Source organism: Felis catus, chromosome E1 (assembly GCF_018350175.1).
Source record: "Felis catus isolate Fca126 chromosome E1, F.catus_Fca126_mat1.0, whole genome shotgun sequence".
Classification (NCBI taxonomy): Eukaryota; Metazoa; Chordata; class Mammalia; order Carnivora; family Felidae; genus Felis; species Felis catus.
This window is the reverse complement of record NC_058381.1, coordinates 54,991,549-55,007,071: the sequence shown is the minus strand read 5'-3', so window position 1 is coordinate 55,007,071 and position 15,523 is coordinate 54,991,549. Positions and strand designations below refer to the sequence as shown.

The following is a 15,523-nucleotide window of genomic DNA, read 5'->3' as shown; positions in this document are numbered from 1 at the left end:
ATTAGATATTCACATGTAAAAGAATAAAACTGGATTCTTTTTTTTACAGCCCTCACAAAAGTTAACTCAAAATGGATTAAAGATTTAAATGTAAGGTCTGGAACCATGCAGCTCCTAGAAGAAAGCATGGGAATAAAGCTCCTTCACATGGGTTTTGGTAATGATGTTTTGGATATGACACCTAAAGCACAAGCAACAAAATAAAAAGGAAGCAAGTGGGACTATGTCGAACTAAAGAGTTTCTGCACAACTGATGGGAAACTATCAACAAAGTGAGAAAGAACCTATGGAATGGGAAAAATATATTTGTAAACCATATACCTGATAAAGGGTTAATATCCAAAATACATAAAGAATTCATACAGTTCAAGAGCAAAAAAACAACCCAATTAAAAAATGGGTAAAAGGCCTGAAGAGACATTTCTCCAAAGAAGCTATATGAAAGGTCAACAGACATGAAAAGATCCTCAACATCACTAGTCATTACGGAAATGCAAATTAAAATCACAATGAGATATCACCTCATGCCTATTAGAGTGGCCAAAATAACAAAGACAGGATATAACCAATGTTGCCAATGGATATAGAGAAAAAGGAAACCTTCTGGTTGATGGACATATAAATTGGTGTAGCCACTACAAAAAACAACACAGATTATCCTCAAAACATTAAAAATAGAAATACAACATGATACAGCAATTCCACTTTTGGGAATATATCCAAAGGAAATGAAAATACAAACTCAAAAAGATATCTGCATCTCCATGTTTATGGCAGCATTGTTTACAATAGCCAAGACATGGAAATAATCTAAGTGTCCAGGGCACCTGAGGGTGGCTCAGTCGGTTGAGCGTCTGACTTCAGCTCAGGTCATGATCTCACAGTTCGCGGGGTTCGAGCCCCGCATCGGGCTCTGTGCTGACAGCTCAGAGCCTGGAGCCTGCTTCAGACTCTTGTCTCCCTCTCTCTCCCTGCCCCTCCCCCACTCATGCTCTGTCTGTCTCTCTCCCTCTCTCTCAAAAATAAACATTAAAAAAATTTTTTTTAAATCTAAGTGTCCAATGGATAAAGAAGGTATGGTATAGATTTACAGTGGAATATTGTTCTGGAATAAAAAAATTAGGAAATACTACCATTTGCAAAAATAAAGATGGACCCTGAAGGCATTATGCCAAGTGAAATAAGTCAGGAAAGGCAAATACTGTGTGATCTCATATGTGGAATCTAAAACAAAAACGAAAACAAAAAATAACCAAATTCATAGTTACCAGAGGCAAAAGTGGTGGGGGGGAACTGGAGGAAGGTGGTCAAAAGGTACAAATTTCCAGTTATAAGGTAAATAAGTACTAGGGATATGCTATACAACATGATGCCTACAACTAACACTGCTCTATGATATATAGAAAAGTTGTTAAGAGAGTAAATCCTAAGAGTTCTCATCAAAAGGAGAACATATTTTTTCTTTTTTCCTTTCTTTTTCTTGTATCTATATGAGAAGATATATATCAGCAGGGAAAAACTATACTGGGCTGAATGAAAACTTAAAAAAATATATATCAAAATGGGGCACCTGGTTGGCTCAGTCGGTTAAGCATCCAACTCTGTTTTAAAATTTTTTTACATGTTTATTTATTTTTGAAGGAGAGAGAGAGACAGGGCATGAGTGGGGGAGGAGCAGAGAGAGAGGGAGACATAGAATCTGAAGCAGGCTCCAGGCTTTGAGCTGTCGGCACAGAGTCCGACGCAGGGCTCAAACTCATGGACTGCAAGATCATGACCTGAGTTAAAGTCAGATGCCCAACCGACTGAGCAACCCAGGCACCCCAAACGTCCAACTCTTGATTTTAGCTCATGTTATGATCTCACAGTTCATGAGATCAAGCCCCATGTTGGGCTCTGTGCTGACAGCTAGAGCAGTGCTATGAGGGAAATTTATAGCCTCTAATTCCTATACTAAAAAAAAGGAAAAGTCTTAAATCAGTCATGTAAACTCTTACCTCAAGAGTTTAGCCACTCAGGAAAACAGTATGGAGGTTCCTCAAAAAACTAAAAATAGAACTACCCAACTACCCAGCAATTGCACTACTAAGTATTTATCCAAGGGATACAGTGTGCTATTTCAAAGGGACACATGCACCCCCATATTTATAGCAGCACTATCAACAATAGCCAAAGTATGGGAAGAGTCCAAATGTCCATCAATGGATGAATGGATAAAGAAGATGTGGTATATATATATATATATATATATATATATATATATATATATATACAATGGAGTGTTGCTTGGCAATCAAAAAGAATGAAATCTTTCCACTTGCAACTATGTGGATGGAACTGCAGGTGTTATGCTAAGTGAAATTAGTCAGCCAGAGAAAGACAAATATCATATGACTTCACTCATATGAGGACTTTAAGACACAGAACAGATGAACATAAGGGAAGGGAAACAAAAATAATATAATAACAGGGGTGCGGACAAAACATGAGACTCATAAATATGGAGAACAAACTGAGGGTTAAGGGAGGGGTTGTGGGAGGGGGGATGGGCTAAATGGGTAAGGGGCACTAAGGAATCCACTCCTGAAATCATTGATGCACTATATGCTAACCAATTTGGATGTAAATTATAAAAAATAAAATGAAATAAAATAAAATAAAATAAAATAAAAAAGAAACCAGAAACAAAGAGCAAAATAAACCTAAAGCAAGCAGGAGGAAAATAATAAAGATAAGAGCAGGCATCAGTGAAATTGAGAACAGAAAAACAGGGGCCCCTGGGTGGCTCAAGTGGTTAAGCATTTGACTCTTGGTTTCTGCTCAGGTCGTGATCTCACGGTTTGTGAGTTTGAGCCCGGCGTCGGGCTCTGTGCTGACAGCTCGGAGCCTGGAACTTGCTTTGGATTCTGTGTCTCCGTCTGTCTCTGCCCCTCCCCTGCTAGAGAGTGCACAAATGTGCTCTCTCTCTCTCAAAAAAATAAAATAAAACATTAAAAAAATTTTTTAGAAACAATGAACTTCTAGCAAGACTGACAAAGAACAAAAACACAATGTACAAATGATATCAGAGGTGTCACTAAGACCCTGAAGCCATTAAAGGATAATAAAGAAATGCTACAAACAACTTTATATCCATAAATTTAACAAACTTAAAGGAAATGGACCAGTTTCTTAAGAGCCACAAATTACCAAAACTGACCCAAAATGAAATAAACAACCTCAGTAAGTCCAATTACCATTAAAGAGATGAAATATGTAATTTAAAAACATCAAAAAAGGAACATCCAGGTGCATATTCACTAGAGAATTCTAGTAAGCATTTAAAGATGAATTAACACCATTTTTGCACAATCTCTCCCAGAAGAGAGAATAAGAGAACTTCCCAATTCATTTTAAAAGCTAGTACTATCCAGATACCAAACTTAACAAAAACAGTACAAAGAAAACTAAAGACCAGTATGTCTCATGAGCATGGACACAAAAATCCTCCACAAAATATTAGCAAATGGAATCCAGCAATGCATAAAAAGAATTATACACCATGATGGAGTGAGATTTATTCGAGGTGTGCAAGGATGGCTCAATATTTAGAAATCACTCATTGTAATTCACCATATCAAACTAAAGAAGAAAAATCATAAGATCATATCAATTTACACTGAAAAAGCATATGACAAATTCCAATACCCACCCATGATAAAAAAAAAAAACCTCATAAAAGTAAGAATAGAGGGAATTTCCTCAACCTGATGAATATCATCTAAAAGAAAGGCTAACATCATACTTAGTGATGACAAACTAAATGCTCTCCCTCTAAGATAATGAGCAAGACAGAGATGTCCTCTCTCACCATTGTTACTCATCCTAACATCATTGTTACTAATCCAGAAATTCTGGCCTTTGCAATAGGCTAGAAAAAGAAATAAAGGCATAGAGAATGGAAAAGAAGAAATAAAGCTGTCCCTATTTGCTGATGACATAGCTGTCTATGTAGAAAATCTCAAGTGATCTACAAAATCTCGTAGAACCAATAGGTGAGTTCATCAGGTCATGGGATCCAAGATGAACACACAAAAATCAACCACATTTCTATATACCAACAATGAACATATATGAACCAGAATTTAAAATGCAATTCCGTTTACAATAACTCCAAAGGAAATGAAATGCTTAGGTATAAACTTAACAAAATATGTAGTGGATCCTTACACCAAAAATTACAAAATGCTGATGACAGAAATCAAAGAAAATTTAAACAGATGCCAATCCTTCCCAAATCTGAGTTCTAATCTATTTTGCTGAAAACCAAATTTTTTTTCCCAAGGGGATGGAGACTTTCCCTGAGGCCCAGCTCTCTGTCTGAAGGGATCTGGAAGGATCATAACATGGCCTGATACCCAAATACAGAAGGCATTTCTATTTCCCAACCTCATGGATGAGAACGAAGGAAACAGCCAGAGCACACTTGTTGCAGTTTTTCAAGCCACCACGAGATGGTGATAGTGGCCATTTGCAGAGCTTCTCTGGAGACCCTGTTCAAGGACTTAAAAATAGTTCTACTCTGGGGTGCCTGGGTGGCTCAGTTGGTTGAGCATCCTCCTTCGGCTCAGGTTATGATCTCGCAGTCTGTGAGTTCGAGCCCCATGTCAGGCTCTGGACTGACAGCTCGGAGCCTGGAGCCTGCTTTGGATTCTCTCTTTCTCTCACTCTCTCCCTTCCCCGCACATGCTCTGTGGTTCTCTCTCTCTCTCTCTCTCTCTCTCTCTCTCTCTCTCTGTCAAAAATAAATAAACACTAAAAAACTAATAATAATGATAATTCTACTCTAACAGGATTGCTTCTCAGTGGCTGAGGCCCTCCTGGGTGATTCAAATACCCTGATCCTGGCCACCCCTGGGTGTTAGAAACAAACCCATTGTATCCTCATGGCCTTTCCTTTTCAGGCTGAGTCTTACATCATCAGCTATGCGCGTGGGGTCACTTTGTCTCCTTTGGGACCAACCAGAGGTGGACCCAGACATTCACAGGTCCAAAGCTCAAGATCCAACCAGGGGTCTGGAGCCCAAAGGGCAGTTCAGACTAGAATAAGTCAGGGCCCTAATACCCTGTGCCTGGAGGATGGAATAGAACCAGGCAGAAAGACAAGACACTTCTGACTCTACCCAGGGCTTCAGCTTTATTGAGAAGCAGCGTCCGCAGGGCTCTTCTGGATTTCTTACCCTTGGAAGAGATAGAAGGACCTAGTGCCCCCTACTGAACATGGCCAGCTGGCTTAGAACTTGGTGTGGTGACAGCTGGCAATGCTTCCTCTCACCCCCCATGAACAAGGGAAGCAGCTTTTTTCAAAGATACAGTTGGTGCCAGCAAGGTCTGAGGAAAGGCATCTGAGGAGGTGAGAAACAAGGAGACAGAGGTGCTGGGACCAAGAGAGATGGGCAGACATGGGCTGGAGGCTGGGGTGGGAGGGTCTACCTTGCAGCGTGGGGAGAGATGTCTGTACTTTGACTCTGGCCTGGCATCCCAGGAACAGTCTCAAAAATGGTCTTTAACATTATCTCTATGTTGAATTGTTTACACAATCGCAGGGCTGCATTGAATTGTCTATCCTATGTACTTATACATGTGTTTTATTTCTACCAAAGCACACATACATTAACACTGTAATTCAGGAATCATTTTTATAGCCCAATTAATTATACCTTATGACCATTTGTGTATTAAAAAGTTGATTCATGAACTTCACACATTTAAAATATGCCATAAATTTTTTTTTGGTCCCCCGAGTACTCACACTCTCCCTTCAGTCCCAGAGTGGTCAGCACCTCTGCGAGCCCCAGTGCCCACAGCCCAGGGGCCCCTGCTGGCATCCTGAAGACAAGCTTGTGCCATCGGAGCCACCGCACTCGGGGCACCCGGTCCAGGCAGATAGTGGGACTCGGCATCCTACAGGCTGGCATTGGGAGCCAAGCCAAGCTGCCACCTTTTCCAACTCTAAAATACACTGTAATTTTGGGGGCGCCTTGGTGGCTCAGTTGGTTAAGCATCTGACTTCAGCTCAAGTCATGATTTCATGGTATGTGGGTTCAGGCCCCACATTCAGGCTCTGTGCTGACAGCTCAGAGCCTGGAACCTTCTTCAGATTCTGTGTCTCCCTCTCTCTGCCCTCCCCTGCTCACACTCTGTCTCTCTCTCTCTCTCTCTCTCAAAAATAAATAAACATTAAAAAATTTTTAATTAAAAAAAATATATATATATACCATAATTTTTGTAACCCTATTTTGGAATCTCTCTTTTCTTAAGAGCTTCACAAAATAAAAGTGGCCCAGGCTTCTCTGGACCTCAGGGGGACCATGAAGCCAAAGAAGAATAAAAAAGATACTTCTGATTCTAGTCCAAGGAAAGGCATAACATTTGCCTTTAACTTGATCTTTGCTTCATTATTTTTTGCTTGCAAAAGAGAGACCCAATTCACTGTGTGGATGGTTCCCATGCTATTTCATGCTCAGCCTGCTGACCTCCTAGGCTTTTACTCTGCATTTCTCTATAGCAGCCTTTAAAACACCAATGTTCCATCAACTCTGGAAGATGTAGTGGGAGGTGACAGGAGGTGGTGAGTTTTTGGATCCTCCCGTGTTGAGTCCTCACATGGATCTTCCCTCATGTGCAGGCTTGAGGGTTGGAGAAGTAAATCGCCACTGGGTCAAAAACACTTGTGTTAGTCAGGGAAACAGAGAAACAGAACAAATAGGAAAATTATGAAGAGTTCATTATAAGGAATTGGCCCCCATGGTTATGATAGATGAGGAGTACCCAAGAAAGCCAGTGGTATAATTCATTCCAAGTTCAAAGGTCTGAGAGCCAGGAATGCAGAGGGCAGGAAAAGATGGATGCCCTAGCTGAAGTCATCAGGCAGCAACGGGCAAATTCCTCTTTCCTCTGCTGGTCATTGAATTCTACTCAGATCCTCAACAGATTGGGTGAGGCCCACCCACCCAGGGGAGAGCAACTTACCTCACTGAGTCTGCAGATTCAAATGCTAATTTCATCCAGAAACATCCTCACAGACACATCCAGACATAATGCTCCATCTGAACAGCCAGTTAAGTTGACACATAAAATTAACCGTCACAGCACATACTCAAACCTAAAGTCAAGTTTCTGCTGTTTTTGCCCTGCCCACCCGGTGGACCTTCCAACTTTTCAGGGCAATCAGGAGCTGACAGAAGCTGAAGTGTTTTCAGAAAAAGAAGAAGCACTTGGGAAGTGAGAGAGGAAGAGAGATGGTTGTGGGTGGAGAAGTTTCAGGAAACAGTGAGTCCCTGTCAATTTTCTCAATTTGGGTTACAATGGCCACTGGCTGCCTGACAAATCCTTTCATTCTGCTTCCTGGGTCTGAAGATTGTGCCTCTCCCCCTTGCTGTCTCTTGGCCACCCTCTCCCCACCAGAGTTATGATACGAGGGAAAGACGCTTGAGCAGTGGAGCCAGAGGAATCTGGGTTCGGATCCTGACATCAGCCCTTATAACATGCTTCTGGTCAGTTTATTGATTCTCTGAGCTGTTGGCAAGGTAGCTAGAAGGGGGAGAGATTATGTAAACTCTTTGTTATATGAAGAAAGACCGATAAATGACAACTGCCCCCCCCCCCGCAGAAAAAAATCAAGCAAAGTTTCGGAGCTATAATTTCAAGGTTTGGTTCTTTGTGGGGGGTTTTTTTTGTTTTTTTTTTTAATTTTTAATTTTTTTTAAGAGAGAGAGAGCAAAGGAGGGGCAGAGAGAGAGAAGGAGACAGGGAACCCGAAGCAGGCTTTGCACTATCAGCACAAAGCCCAACACAGAGCTCAAACCCATGAACCGTGGGACTATGACCTGAGCCATTCGGATGCTCAACCGACTGAGCCACCCAGGCAGAAGCAATAGTATAGGACTTTCAAGGATCAATCATAAATGTGTTGGGCCTTGCTCCTTCTGGGATCACTCACTGTGGGAGAAGCTAGTTTCCATATCATGAAAACACTCATGCAGTTCTCTTGCACAAGGAGCTGAGGTCTCCTGCCAACAGCTATGTGAGTGCGCCATCTTGGAAGCAGATCCTCTAGGCCAGTCCAGCCTTCAGATGAGTATAGCCTTGGCCAACATCTTGACCACAACTTCGTGAAAGAGATGCCCTGAGCCCAAACCACCCAGATAAGCCACTCTCAGATTTGCGACTCTCAGGAAGTGTGAGGTAATAATTGTTTGATATTTTTATCTGCTAAGTTTTGGGGGAATTTGTTATGCAGCAATAGATATCTAATCTAGTTGGACTTGCCTGGGGTCAGTGTCTGCAGCCAATTCAGTTCTCGTTTATTTACTCAATCACTCATTCACTCATATAGCAAATATTTATCATAAGCCGACCATTTGTCACATACTACAGTTGGGCACCGGGTTATTCCGTGGTGAATACAACGGATCCCAAATGCCGCTATGATATAAGCTATGATATATCCTAATGGGGTGGGGGAGTGGAAAGAAACCACCAAAATAAAACATAATAACAAGGTTTGGTGAATTATGGAGGAAATAAACAGAGACCAGTGATTTAGACAACAGGGTGACCCCTAGGAAGGGTGATCAGGGAAGGCTTCCTGAAGGGGTGACATCCGAGGTGAAATCTAAAGGGTAAGAAGGAACAAGCAATGAGAAGAGGTGGGCAAAGGATCCAAGGAAAGGAACAAGCAAGTGATAAGGCCCTGGGGCAGGACGGGCACTGTGGCTGGAGCACAGGGCACACTGGGGCAGGGGGGCAAGATGGAATTGCAGAACCCAGCAGTGGCTGAGTCCTCTTGGGCTATGTAGACCAACCAAGAAGAGTAGATTTCATCTGAAGGTCATGGGACAAAGAGTGTACTAGCTACTATTGACTTTTGTTGAAGTACTCTCTTGCTGATGAGTGGGAAAGAGGAAGGTCAAGGCACTGGGGGGACAAGGAAGAACAGGGATGTCACCATCGCACTGGGAAGAGAGAGTACAGTTATAATGTCAGGGGGAAGAGGGGAAATAGGAAGATGGAAAGTGCTAGAATAAGCATTAAGTGGAGTGACAGAGAGAGGAATCCCTGGTGTCGTGGTCTGGTTGCAATAACACTGGAAATATTGTTGTCTTTGATCAGGATAAGATAGCGTAGGAGAGGACCAGATCTGGGGAGAGAGTGTTTAGGGGGAAGTTGATAGACTTTGTTGTGTAGACCTGGTTGTGCATGACAATGCTGAGAAGCTGGCATAATCCAGGCAAGATGTTGGGCCCTGAACCTTGACCTGCTTCACTATCATTTCCAAGGTAAACTCATCCCAAATCCATCACGTCATGAGAATGAGCCACTTTGAGTTAAGATAGACTTGGCTCCTCACCTCCAGGCAAGGACCTTCCCCCATCCTGCACCTTGAAGAGACCCCCTAGTCACCACTGTGAACCCAAAAGAGACAGCAGCAACTTGTGTTTGGCGGACCACCATCTTGTTACACAACCACCCCTCTGTGCCACTGGCTGGAGAGGACAGGCCCAGCCTCAGCTTCACGTGCCCCCATTTTCTCATCAGTACCTCCAATCCCTGCATCCTCTTGTCCATTCTCAGTACTCTCCCCTGCAAGTCACAGCAGAGTGGACTTTCCAAAGAAGAAAGTAAAAAGTGAGGTCCTCATGTTGGTGACGGCTGTTCCATGTCTATGTCTGGAGAACAGAGAAACACAGCCTGAGGGATTTGTACCCTGGTTGGGAACCCAGAGTCAAAATGAGACCTTTTTTAAAATTTTTTATTTATTTTTGAGAGATAGTGTGTGAGCAGAGGAGGAACAGAGAGAGAGGGAGACACAGAATCTGAAGCAGGCTCCAGGCTCTGAGCTGTCAGCACAGAGCCCGAAGCAGGGCTTGAACTCTTGAACCACAAGATTCAAGATTATGACCTGAGCCAAAGTCAGATGCTCAACCGACTGAGCCACCCAGGCACCCCAAAATGAGACCTTTGAAGGAATGTGAGGTCACAGTGCCAACCTGTGTGGCTAGAGGAGCACAGGGGTCCCATGGGGGACTGTGGGAGTGCTTGGAGCTGCAGGTTGGGGGGGGTCCTAACACCACTGTGGTCACCACTGATGGGTGCTCTGGCCTTTACCCCAGAGATGGTGCCTCCTGAGCACAAGGAAGTGACGTGTCACAAGGGTGTGGGTGGCCCACTGAGGAGGAAATGCTCTGATGTGTCTCCGTAGTGTGGGGGTGAATGTGGATAGTGAGAGGAGCAGCTGTGGGCTGTGGAGAGGGATGGCAATCCCACGCCGGCCCTGGACCCGGATCGGGACCTGTCCACAGCTTGAGAAGCACGCAGGGCACCAGGTCCTGGGCTCTGCACCAGCCCATGCTCTTCTGTCCCCAAGCTCCCTCCACCCTGACCAGTTCGAGTGACCATGGAAGAAGACTGTGGGGACCAAAGACAGACTGAACAAGGAACCAAAGAGGCCTAGGAAAGCAGAAGTGGGATGTGGAGACCAGACCTTCTGTGAGGAGGCTTGGAAGTGTTCCCCCTCAGGAGCCTGACATTGCTGTGGGTGACGTCTGTGCCATAGAAATGACCCTGGGGAATGGGAGGGCATGGCTGCCTACAGCTCTACTCCTTCTACAGGTCCCAGGTGAGTGGGGCTGAGCCTGGGCAGGGAAGTCGGCCCTTGGTGGGAGGGAGGGCAGGGGGAGGTGGGGAGAGAGGGACCCAAGGGGAAGGAAGGAGGATGTGGGAGAGAGGAGGGAGGACAGAGAAAATTCCAGGAGCGGCCAGCTACTGCCTCAGCAGTGACCAGGAGGATTCAATGCATGAAGCAGGTGAATCTTGTCCACTGTCCTGGACTGAGCAGCACCGATGAGAGGGAATCTGTGTCCACCATTAACGTCATTGTCACAGTCAGAAGTGATGTCTTGGAGCATCATGTGCACATGCGGGCACACACACACACACACACACACATACACACACACACACCGTGAACAGCCTCTCCTTGTCCACTCTGTGACATCCTCTCCCTTGGGTCTCAGGAAAGGACTGTCTCCTGCCAAGGCCTCCTCCAGATCCTGAGGGCCCTTGAGGGATCCAAGAGGCACCTTGACCCAAAAGCCCACTGACCCAGGCCCATCTGATGAGGGGCCCACACTTGGCTGTGTTTTCCAGGCTGTTCCTCTATAAGTGGCCCCACCTCCGTGACGGGCACTGTGGGGGGATCCCTGAGCGTGCAATGTTCATATGAAGAGCAATTAAGAGAACATTCCAAATACTGGTGCAAAAGGCCATGTTTTTGGAAAACTGTGGAGACCAAAAGGTCAAACAGAGAAGTGAGGAATGGCCACGTGTCCATCAGGGACCATCCTGCAAGCCTCACCTTCACAGTGACCTTGGAGAACCTCACAGAGGATGATGCAGGAATATATCGGTGTGGAATCGATACATCATGGTTAGGAGGATACTTGGAAGACCCCGCCGTCCACATTGTGGTGTCTGTGACCCCAGGTGAGCTGTACACACCCCTCCCCCAGCACCAGTACTAGGGCCCCTGAGACTGGGGCCGGTCACCCCGAACCTTCAGGAAAGTGGTGACATGTAGGCTAGAAGAACAGGGAGAGGATGGGGCTGGTGACGCGGGACACCGGGGAGGTGTATGTATGTGCTCTTGTGGGCGTGTCCACATGTGTGTGTCTAGATGTATGTGCATTCATGTGTGCATGTGTTGTGTTGTCTGCACACTCACACAAGCACACCCCTGGCTGTCGTAGGTGCCTCTGTATGCCACACCCTGACACACTGTCAAGCCTAAAGCTCTCCCGGGAAGGGGGATGGGAGAGGCCCCGAGTCTGAGGTCAGCTGCCTTCCTGCCCTGACAAGAGTCCTGTCTACTCTAGAGGGACCCTAGTCTCCTCCTGGAATCTCTCTATCCTCCCAATGGGAGACAGGACCCCTCAGATATTGCTTCTTCACCCTTATAGGCTGCCCATGACCCTGGGGCCCTAGAGAACATCACTATGTCATGGATGGTTCCTGGGGCCACAGCCCAGCTGTGATTTTCAAGGTCTGCAGCAACCTCGAGACGGCCCAAGAATGAGCTCCAGACCCTGATCTGGAGCTTCTGTGACCATTTGGGAACAACCCCGCCCTCCAACTTGACCCTCCCCCTCTTCTTCTGGGACCTCGTCCCCACAGGAGGGAACCCAGAGAAACCCCTGAAATGGCTCCCCTCAGACAAAGGAGAAGGAGGAGAAAATGCGTTCTCAGGTCTTATGGTCCCAAATATACCGAATAAGTCTTCTTTAATAGAACCCTGTTTTTGTTTCCTAAGAACCAAATGAAGGTCATCCCTCCAAGTCTGTGGATTTTTATCTCGTGTTCTTATTCTGCTTTTGTCCCTGGTTCCTCTGTGGGAACTCTGAGGTCCTTCTTGTGGGTCTTAGTTTGTCTCTCATGCATGAGGCATTTCCCTCCCATGCCCTCTGTTGGTTTCTACTCAACAGTGAGGAGCTGAGTGTCCACAGGCGTCCCTGGGGACCTGAGGGAAAGACCTTCTTCTCATTGGCTTTAAGACAGGCCACTTTCTATGGGGTCCACTGGGTGTGTGTCTGTCTCCCTAGATCGTTCTTTCTGGTCATTCCCTCCCCCAGAGAGGACTGTGCAAGGGCCGCCCAGGTTCGTAGGCCTGGCTGACAGTTCTGGGGGCCGAGTGCACTGAGGGCCAGGGTTTCCGTCACTCATCGCAGACTCTGCTGAATGTGCTCTTTCGTGATCCTCACCCCAGACATCAGCCCTGCCTGAGGATCCTGGCTCCCCCAAGCTCTGGATCAATCTCTACAGAGTAAACCTCACCCCATCCTCTGCCGGGGTGCACGTGGTGTGGCTGTGGCTGAGCCTGAAGCCATGTGTTCTGTCCATGCACTGGAATCTCTGAGTGACCAGGACTCTGTGAGTGAGAACCACACAGTTGACCGAGTGGGAGACCCAGGGGGAGGGCGGCAGGCCTGATGTGTTGTTCTTCCCTCTCAGGCTCCACTGAAGCCCCCAGCATCATGAGGTCCACCAGCCCCCCAGGCCTTCACAAGACCCTGCCAGCACCCACGGGGAGCACTGCGATCCAACAAGAGACCCCCAGTCCCAGCCGACATCCCGGGTAAGAGGCTTTCATGGGGAGACTTATGACACCTGACTGATTTCTAGACCACACGGGGAGCTGAGGAATGAGGGTGCGTCTCTCTCAGCCCAGCACCCTCATTATTTACCAAGTCCACACCTAACTGTGAGGGTCCCACCTAGTGCCTGGCACTCTTCTGTGGATATAGCCCTGAGCCACTGAGACACATCCTGCTCTGACAAAAGTGGGGGGTGGGATTCACACAAGGACTAAGTCAACATGCTCATCATGATAAGTGCGTATTCATGATGAGTGCTTGGAAAAAATCCGTCAGAGGGGTCGGGGAGGGCACGTGCGGGAGGGGGACAGGCAAGCTATTTAATACACAACCACGAGGGAGAGGACATTTCACTGGGGACCTGCAGGATTTAGGGAGTCGCCACTCAGATGTCTGCAGAAACGGGGCTCCAGAGAGAGGTAAGAGAAAGCATCAAGAGTTTTACAAAAGACGCCTTCAGGGCTCGGCCCAGGCCAGGTGCTCTGGGGGCCGGTGGCCCTGCCCTGTGCCCCCTCCTTCCCCCGCCCCCCAAGCCCTGGCCAGAGTGGCATCCTGTCGAACACCAGGCCTCTGAGGGAGGCGAGAGCTGAGCCATGTCATCTATCCCTTCTATCATCAGCCACTGAACCAGGTGCCACACAGGTGCCAGATGCTCAATGCGAATAAAGCTAACATTTCCGAGCCCTCGTGGGAGGTACTGTTTACGGGAGAGCAGACACCAGACAAATAACCCTGATACTGATTTCTAGTCCACAGACAGGGTAACCCCCAATGCAGAAGGCTGAGGTAGAACCCTCTTCCTGGCCCAGGTCCCACGTCACTCCCTGGGGTCTCCCTCACATCACTCCAGGGGCCGGGCCCTTTCTCGTGTCCACCGTCCTGTCTCAAGGCCACCTGTTAGCCTGAGGGGTACGGGAGCAGTCTCTAGTGTGGGGCCGCCATGCCCATGGACCCACCTGGGACTCATCTCCGCATGGGTTGTTGGGGCCTCAGGACATGGGCACAGGGACAGAAGGAAAGCAGAGGGTACCAGGGACTCTCCCTGAGGATGTGGCTCACTGTCTGTCACTGTGTCCCCCACAGGTCCCTGCTCAGCAGCGTCTACTTCTTGCTCCTGGTCTTCCTGGAGGTGCCCCTGCTTCTAAGCATGCTCAGTGTGGTCCTCTGGGTGACCAGACCTCAGAGGGGCTCTGGGGGACGGGCGGAGTCAGCCTAATTATGAAGACCAGTAACACCTATTGCCCATTGATGATCTGTCCGGGAACACAGCACCCCTCATGGATGGGAACGGCCTTCTGACCAATACATCCAGCTGTTGTCCACATTTCTATCAGAATACTCTGTATGGGAATGCAAGCTGGTGCAGCCACTCTGGAAAACAGCATGGAAGTTCCTCAAAAAACTAAAAATAGAACTACCCTACAACCCAGCAATTGCACTATTAGGCATTTATCCACGGGATACAGGTGTGCTGTTTCGAAGGGCACATGCACCCCCATGTTTATAGCAGCACTATCAACAATAGCCAAAGTATGGAAAGAGCCCAAATGTCCATCAATGGATGAATGGATAAAGATGTGGTATATATATGCAATGGAGTATTACTCGGCAACCAGAAAAAATGAAATCTTGCCTTTGCAACTATGTGGATGGGACCAGAGGGTATTATGCTAAGCAAAATTAGTCAGAGAAAGGCAAAAATCATATGACTTCACTCCTATGAGGACTTTAAGAAACAAAACAGATGGATATAAGGGAAGGGAAACAAAAATAATATAAAAACAGGGAGGGGGACAAAACAAGAGACTCATAAATATGGAGAACAAACTGAAGGTTATGGATTGTTGGGGGGGGGGGAGCTAAATGGGTAAAGGGCACTAAGGAATCTACTCCTGAAATCATTGTTGTACTATATGCCAACTAATTTGGATGTAAATTTAAAAAATTAAATTAAACTAAAAAAAAAAGAATACTCTGTAAACTTTTTTTCTTGCAATGTATCATAGACACAAAAGAATGTATCCAATAAGTGCATACTCTTTTTAAAATATTTTTTAATGTTTATTTATTTTTTAGAGAGACAGAATGTGAGGGAGGGAGGGAGGGTCAGAGAGAGAGGGAGACACAGAATCTGAAGCAGGCTCCAGACTTTGAGCTATGAGCACAGAGCCTGATGCAGGCCTTGGACCCACAAACCGTGAGATCATGACATGTGTCGAAACCAGGAGTCAGGCGTTTAACCAACTGAACCACCCAGGTGCCTCTCCAACATATTAACAAAAACAAAAAACAAAAAAAAAAAAACAAGCCAAATCACATTATAGAAGTTGTTA

General features: G+C 46.3%; 1 protein-coding gene across 1 annotated transcript; it reads left to right on the top strand.

The window, feature by feature from the left end:
• Nucleotides 1-10,227: 10,227 nt before the first annotated feature.
• LOC101089223 (CMRF35-like molecule 6) lies at nucleotides 10,228-14,658 on the top strand. Its single transcript, XM_006940555.4, has 4 exons — nucleotides 10,228-10,660; nucleotides 11,191-11,526; nucleotides 13,048-13,171; nucleotides 14,274-14,658. Exons 1-4 carry the CDS (start codon nucleotides 10,600-10,602, stop codon nucleotides 14,404-14,406), a joined length of 654 nt encoding a protein of 217 aa, XP_006940617.2. The 5' UTR covers nucleotides 10,228-10,599; the 3' UTR covers nucleotides 14,407-14,658.
• The last annotated feature ends 865 nt before the right edge of the window (nucleotides 14,659-15,523 follow it).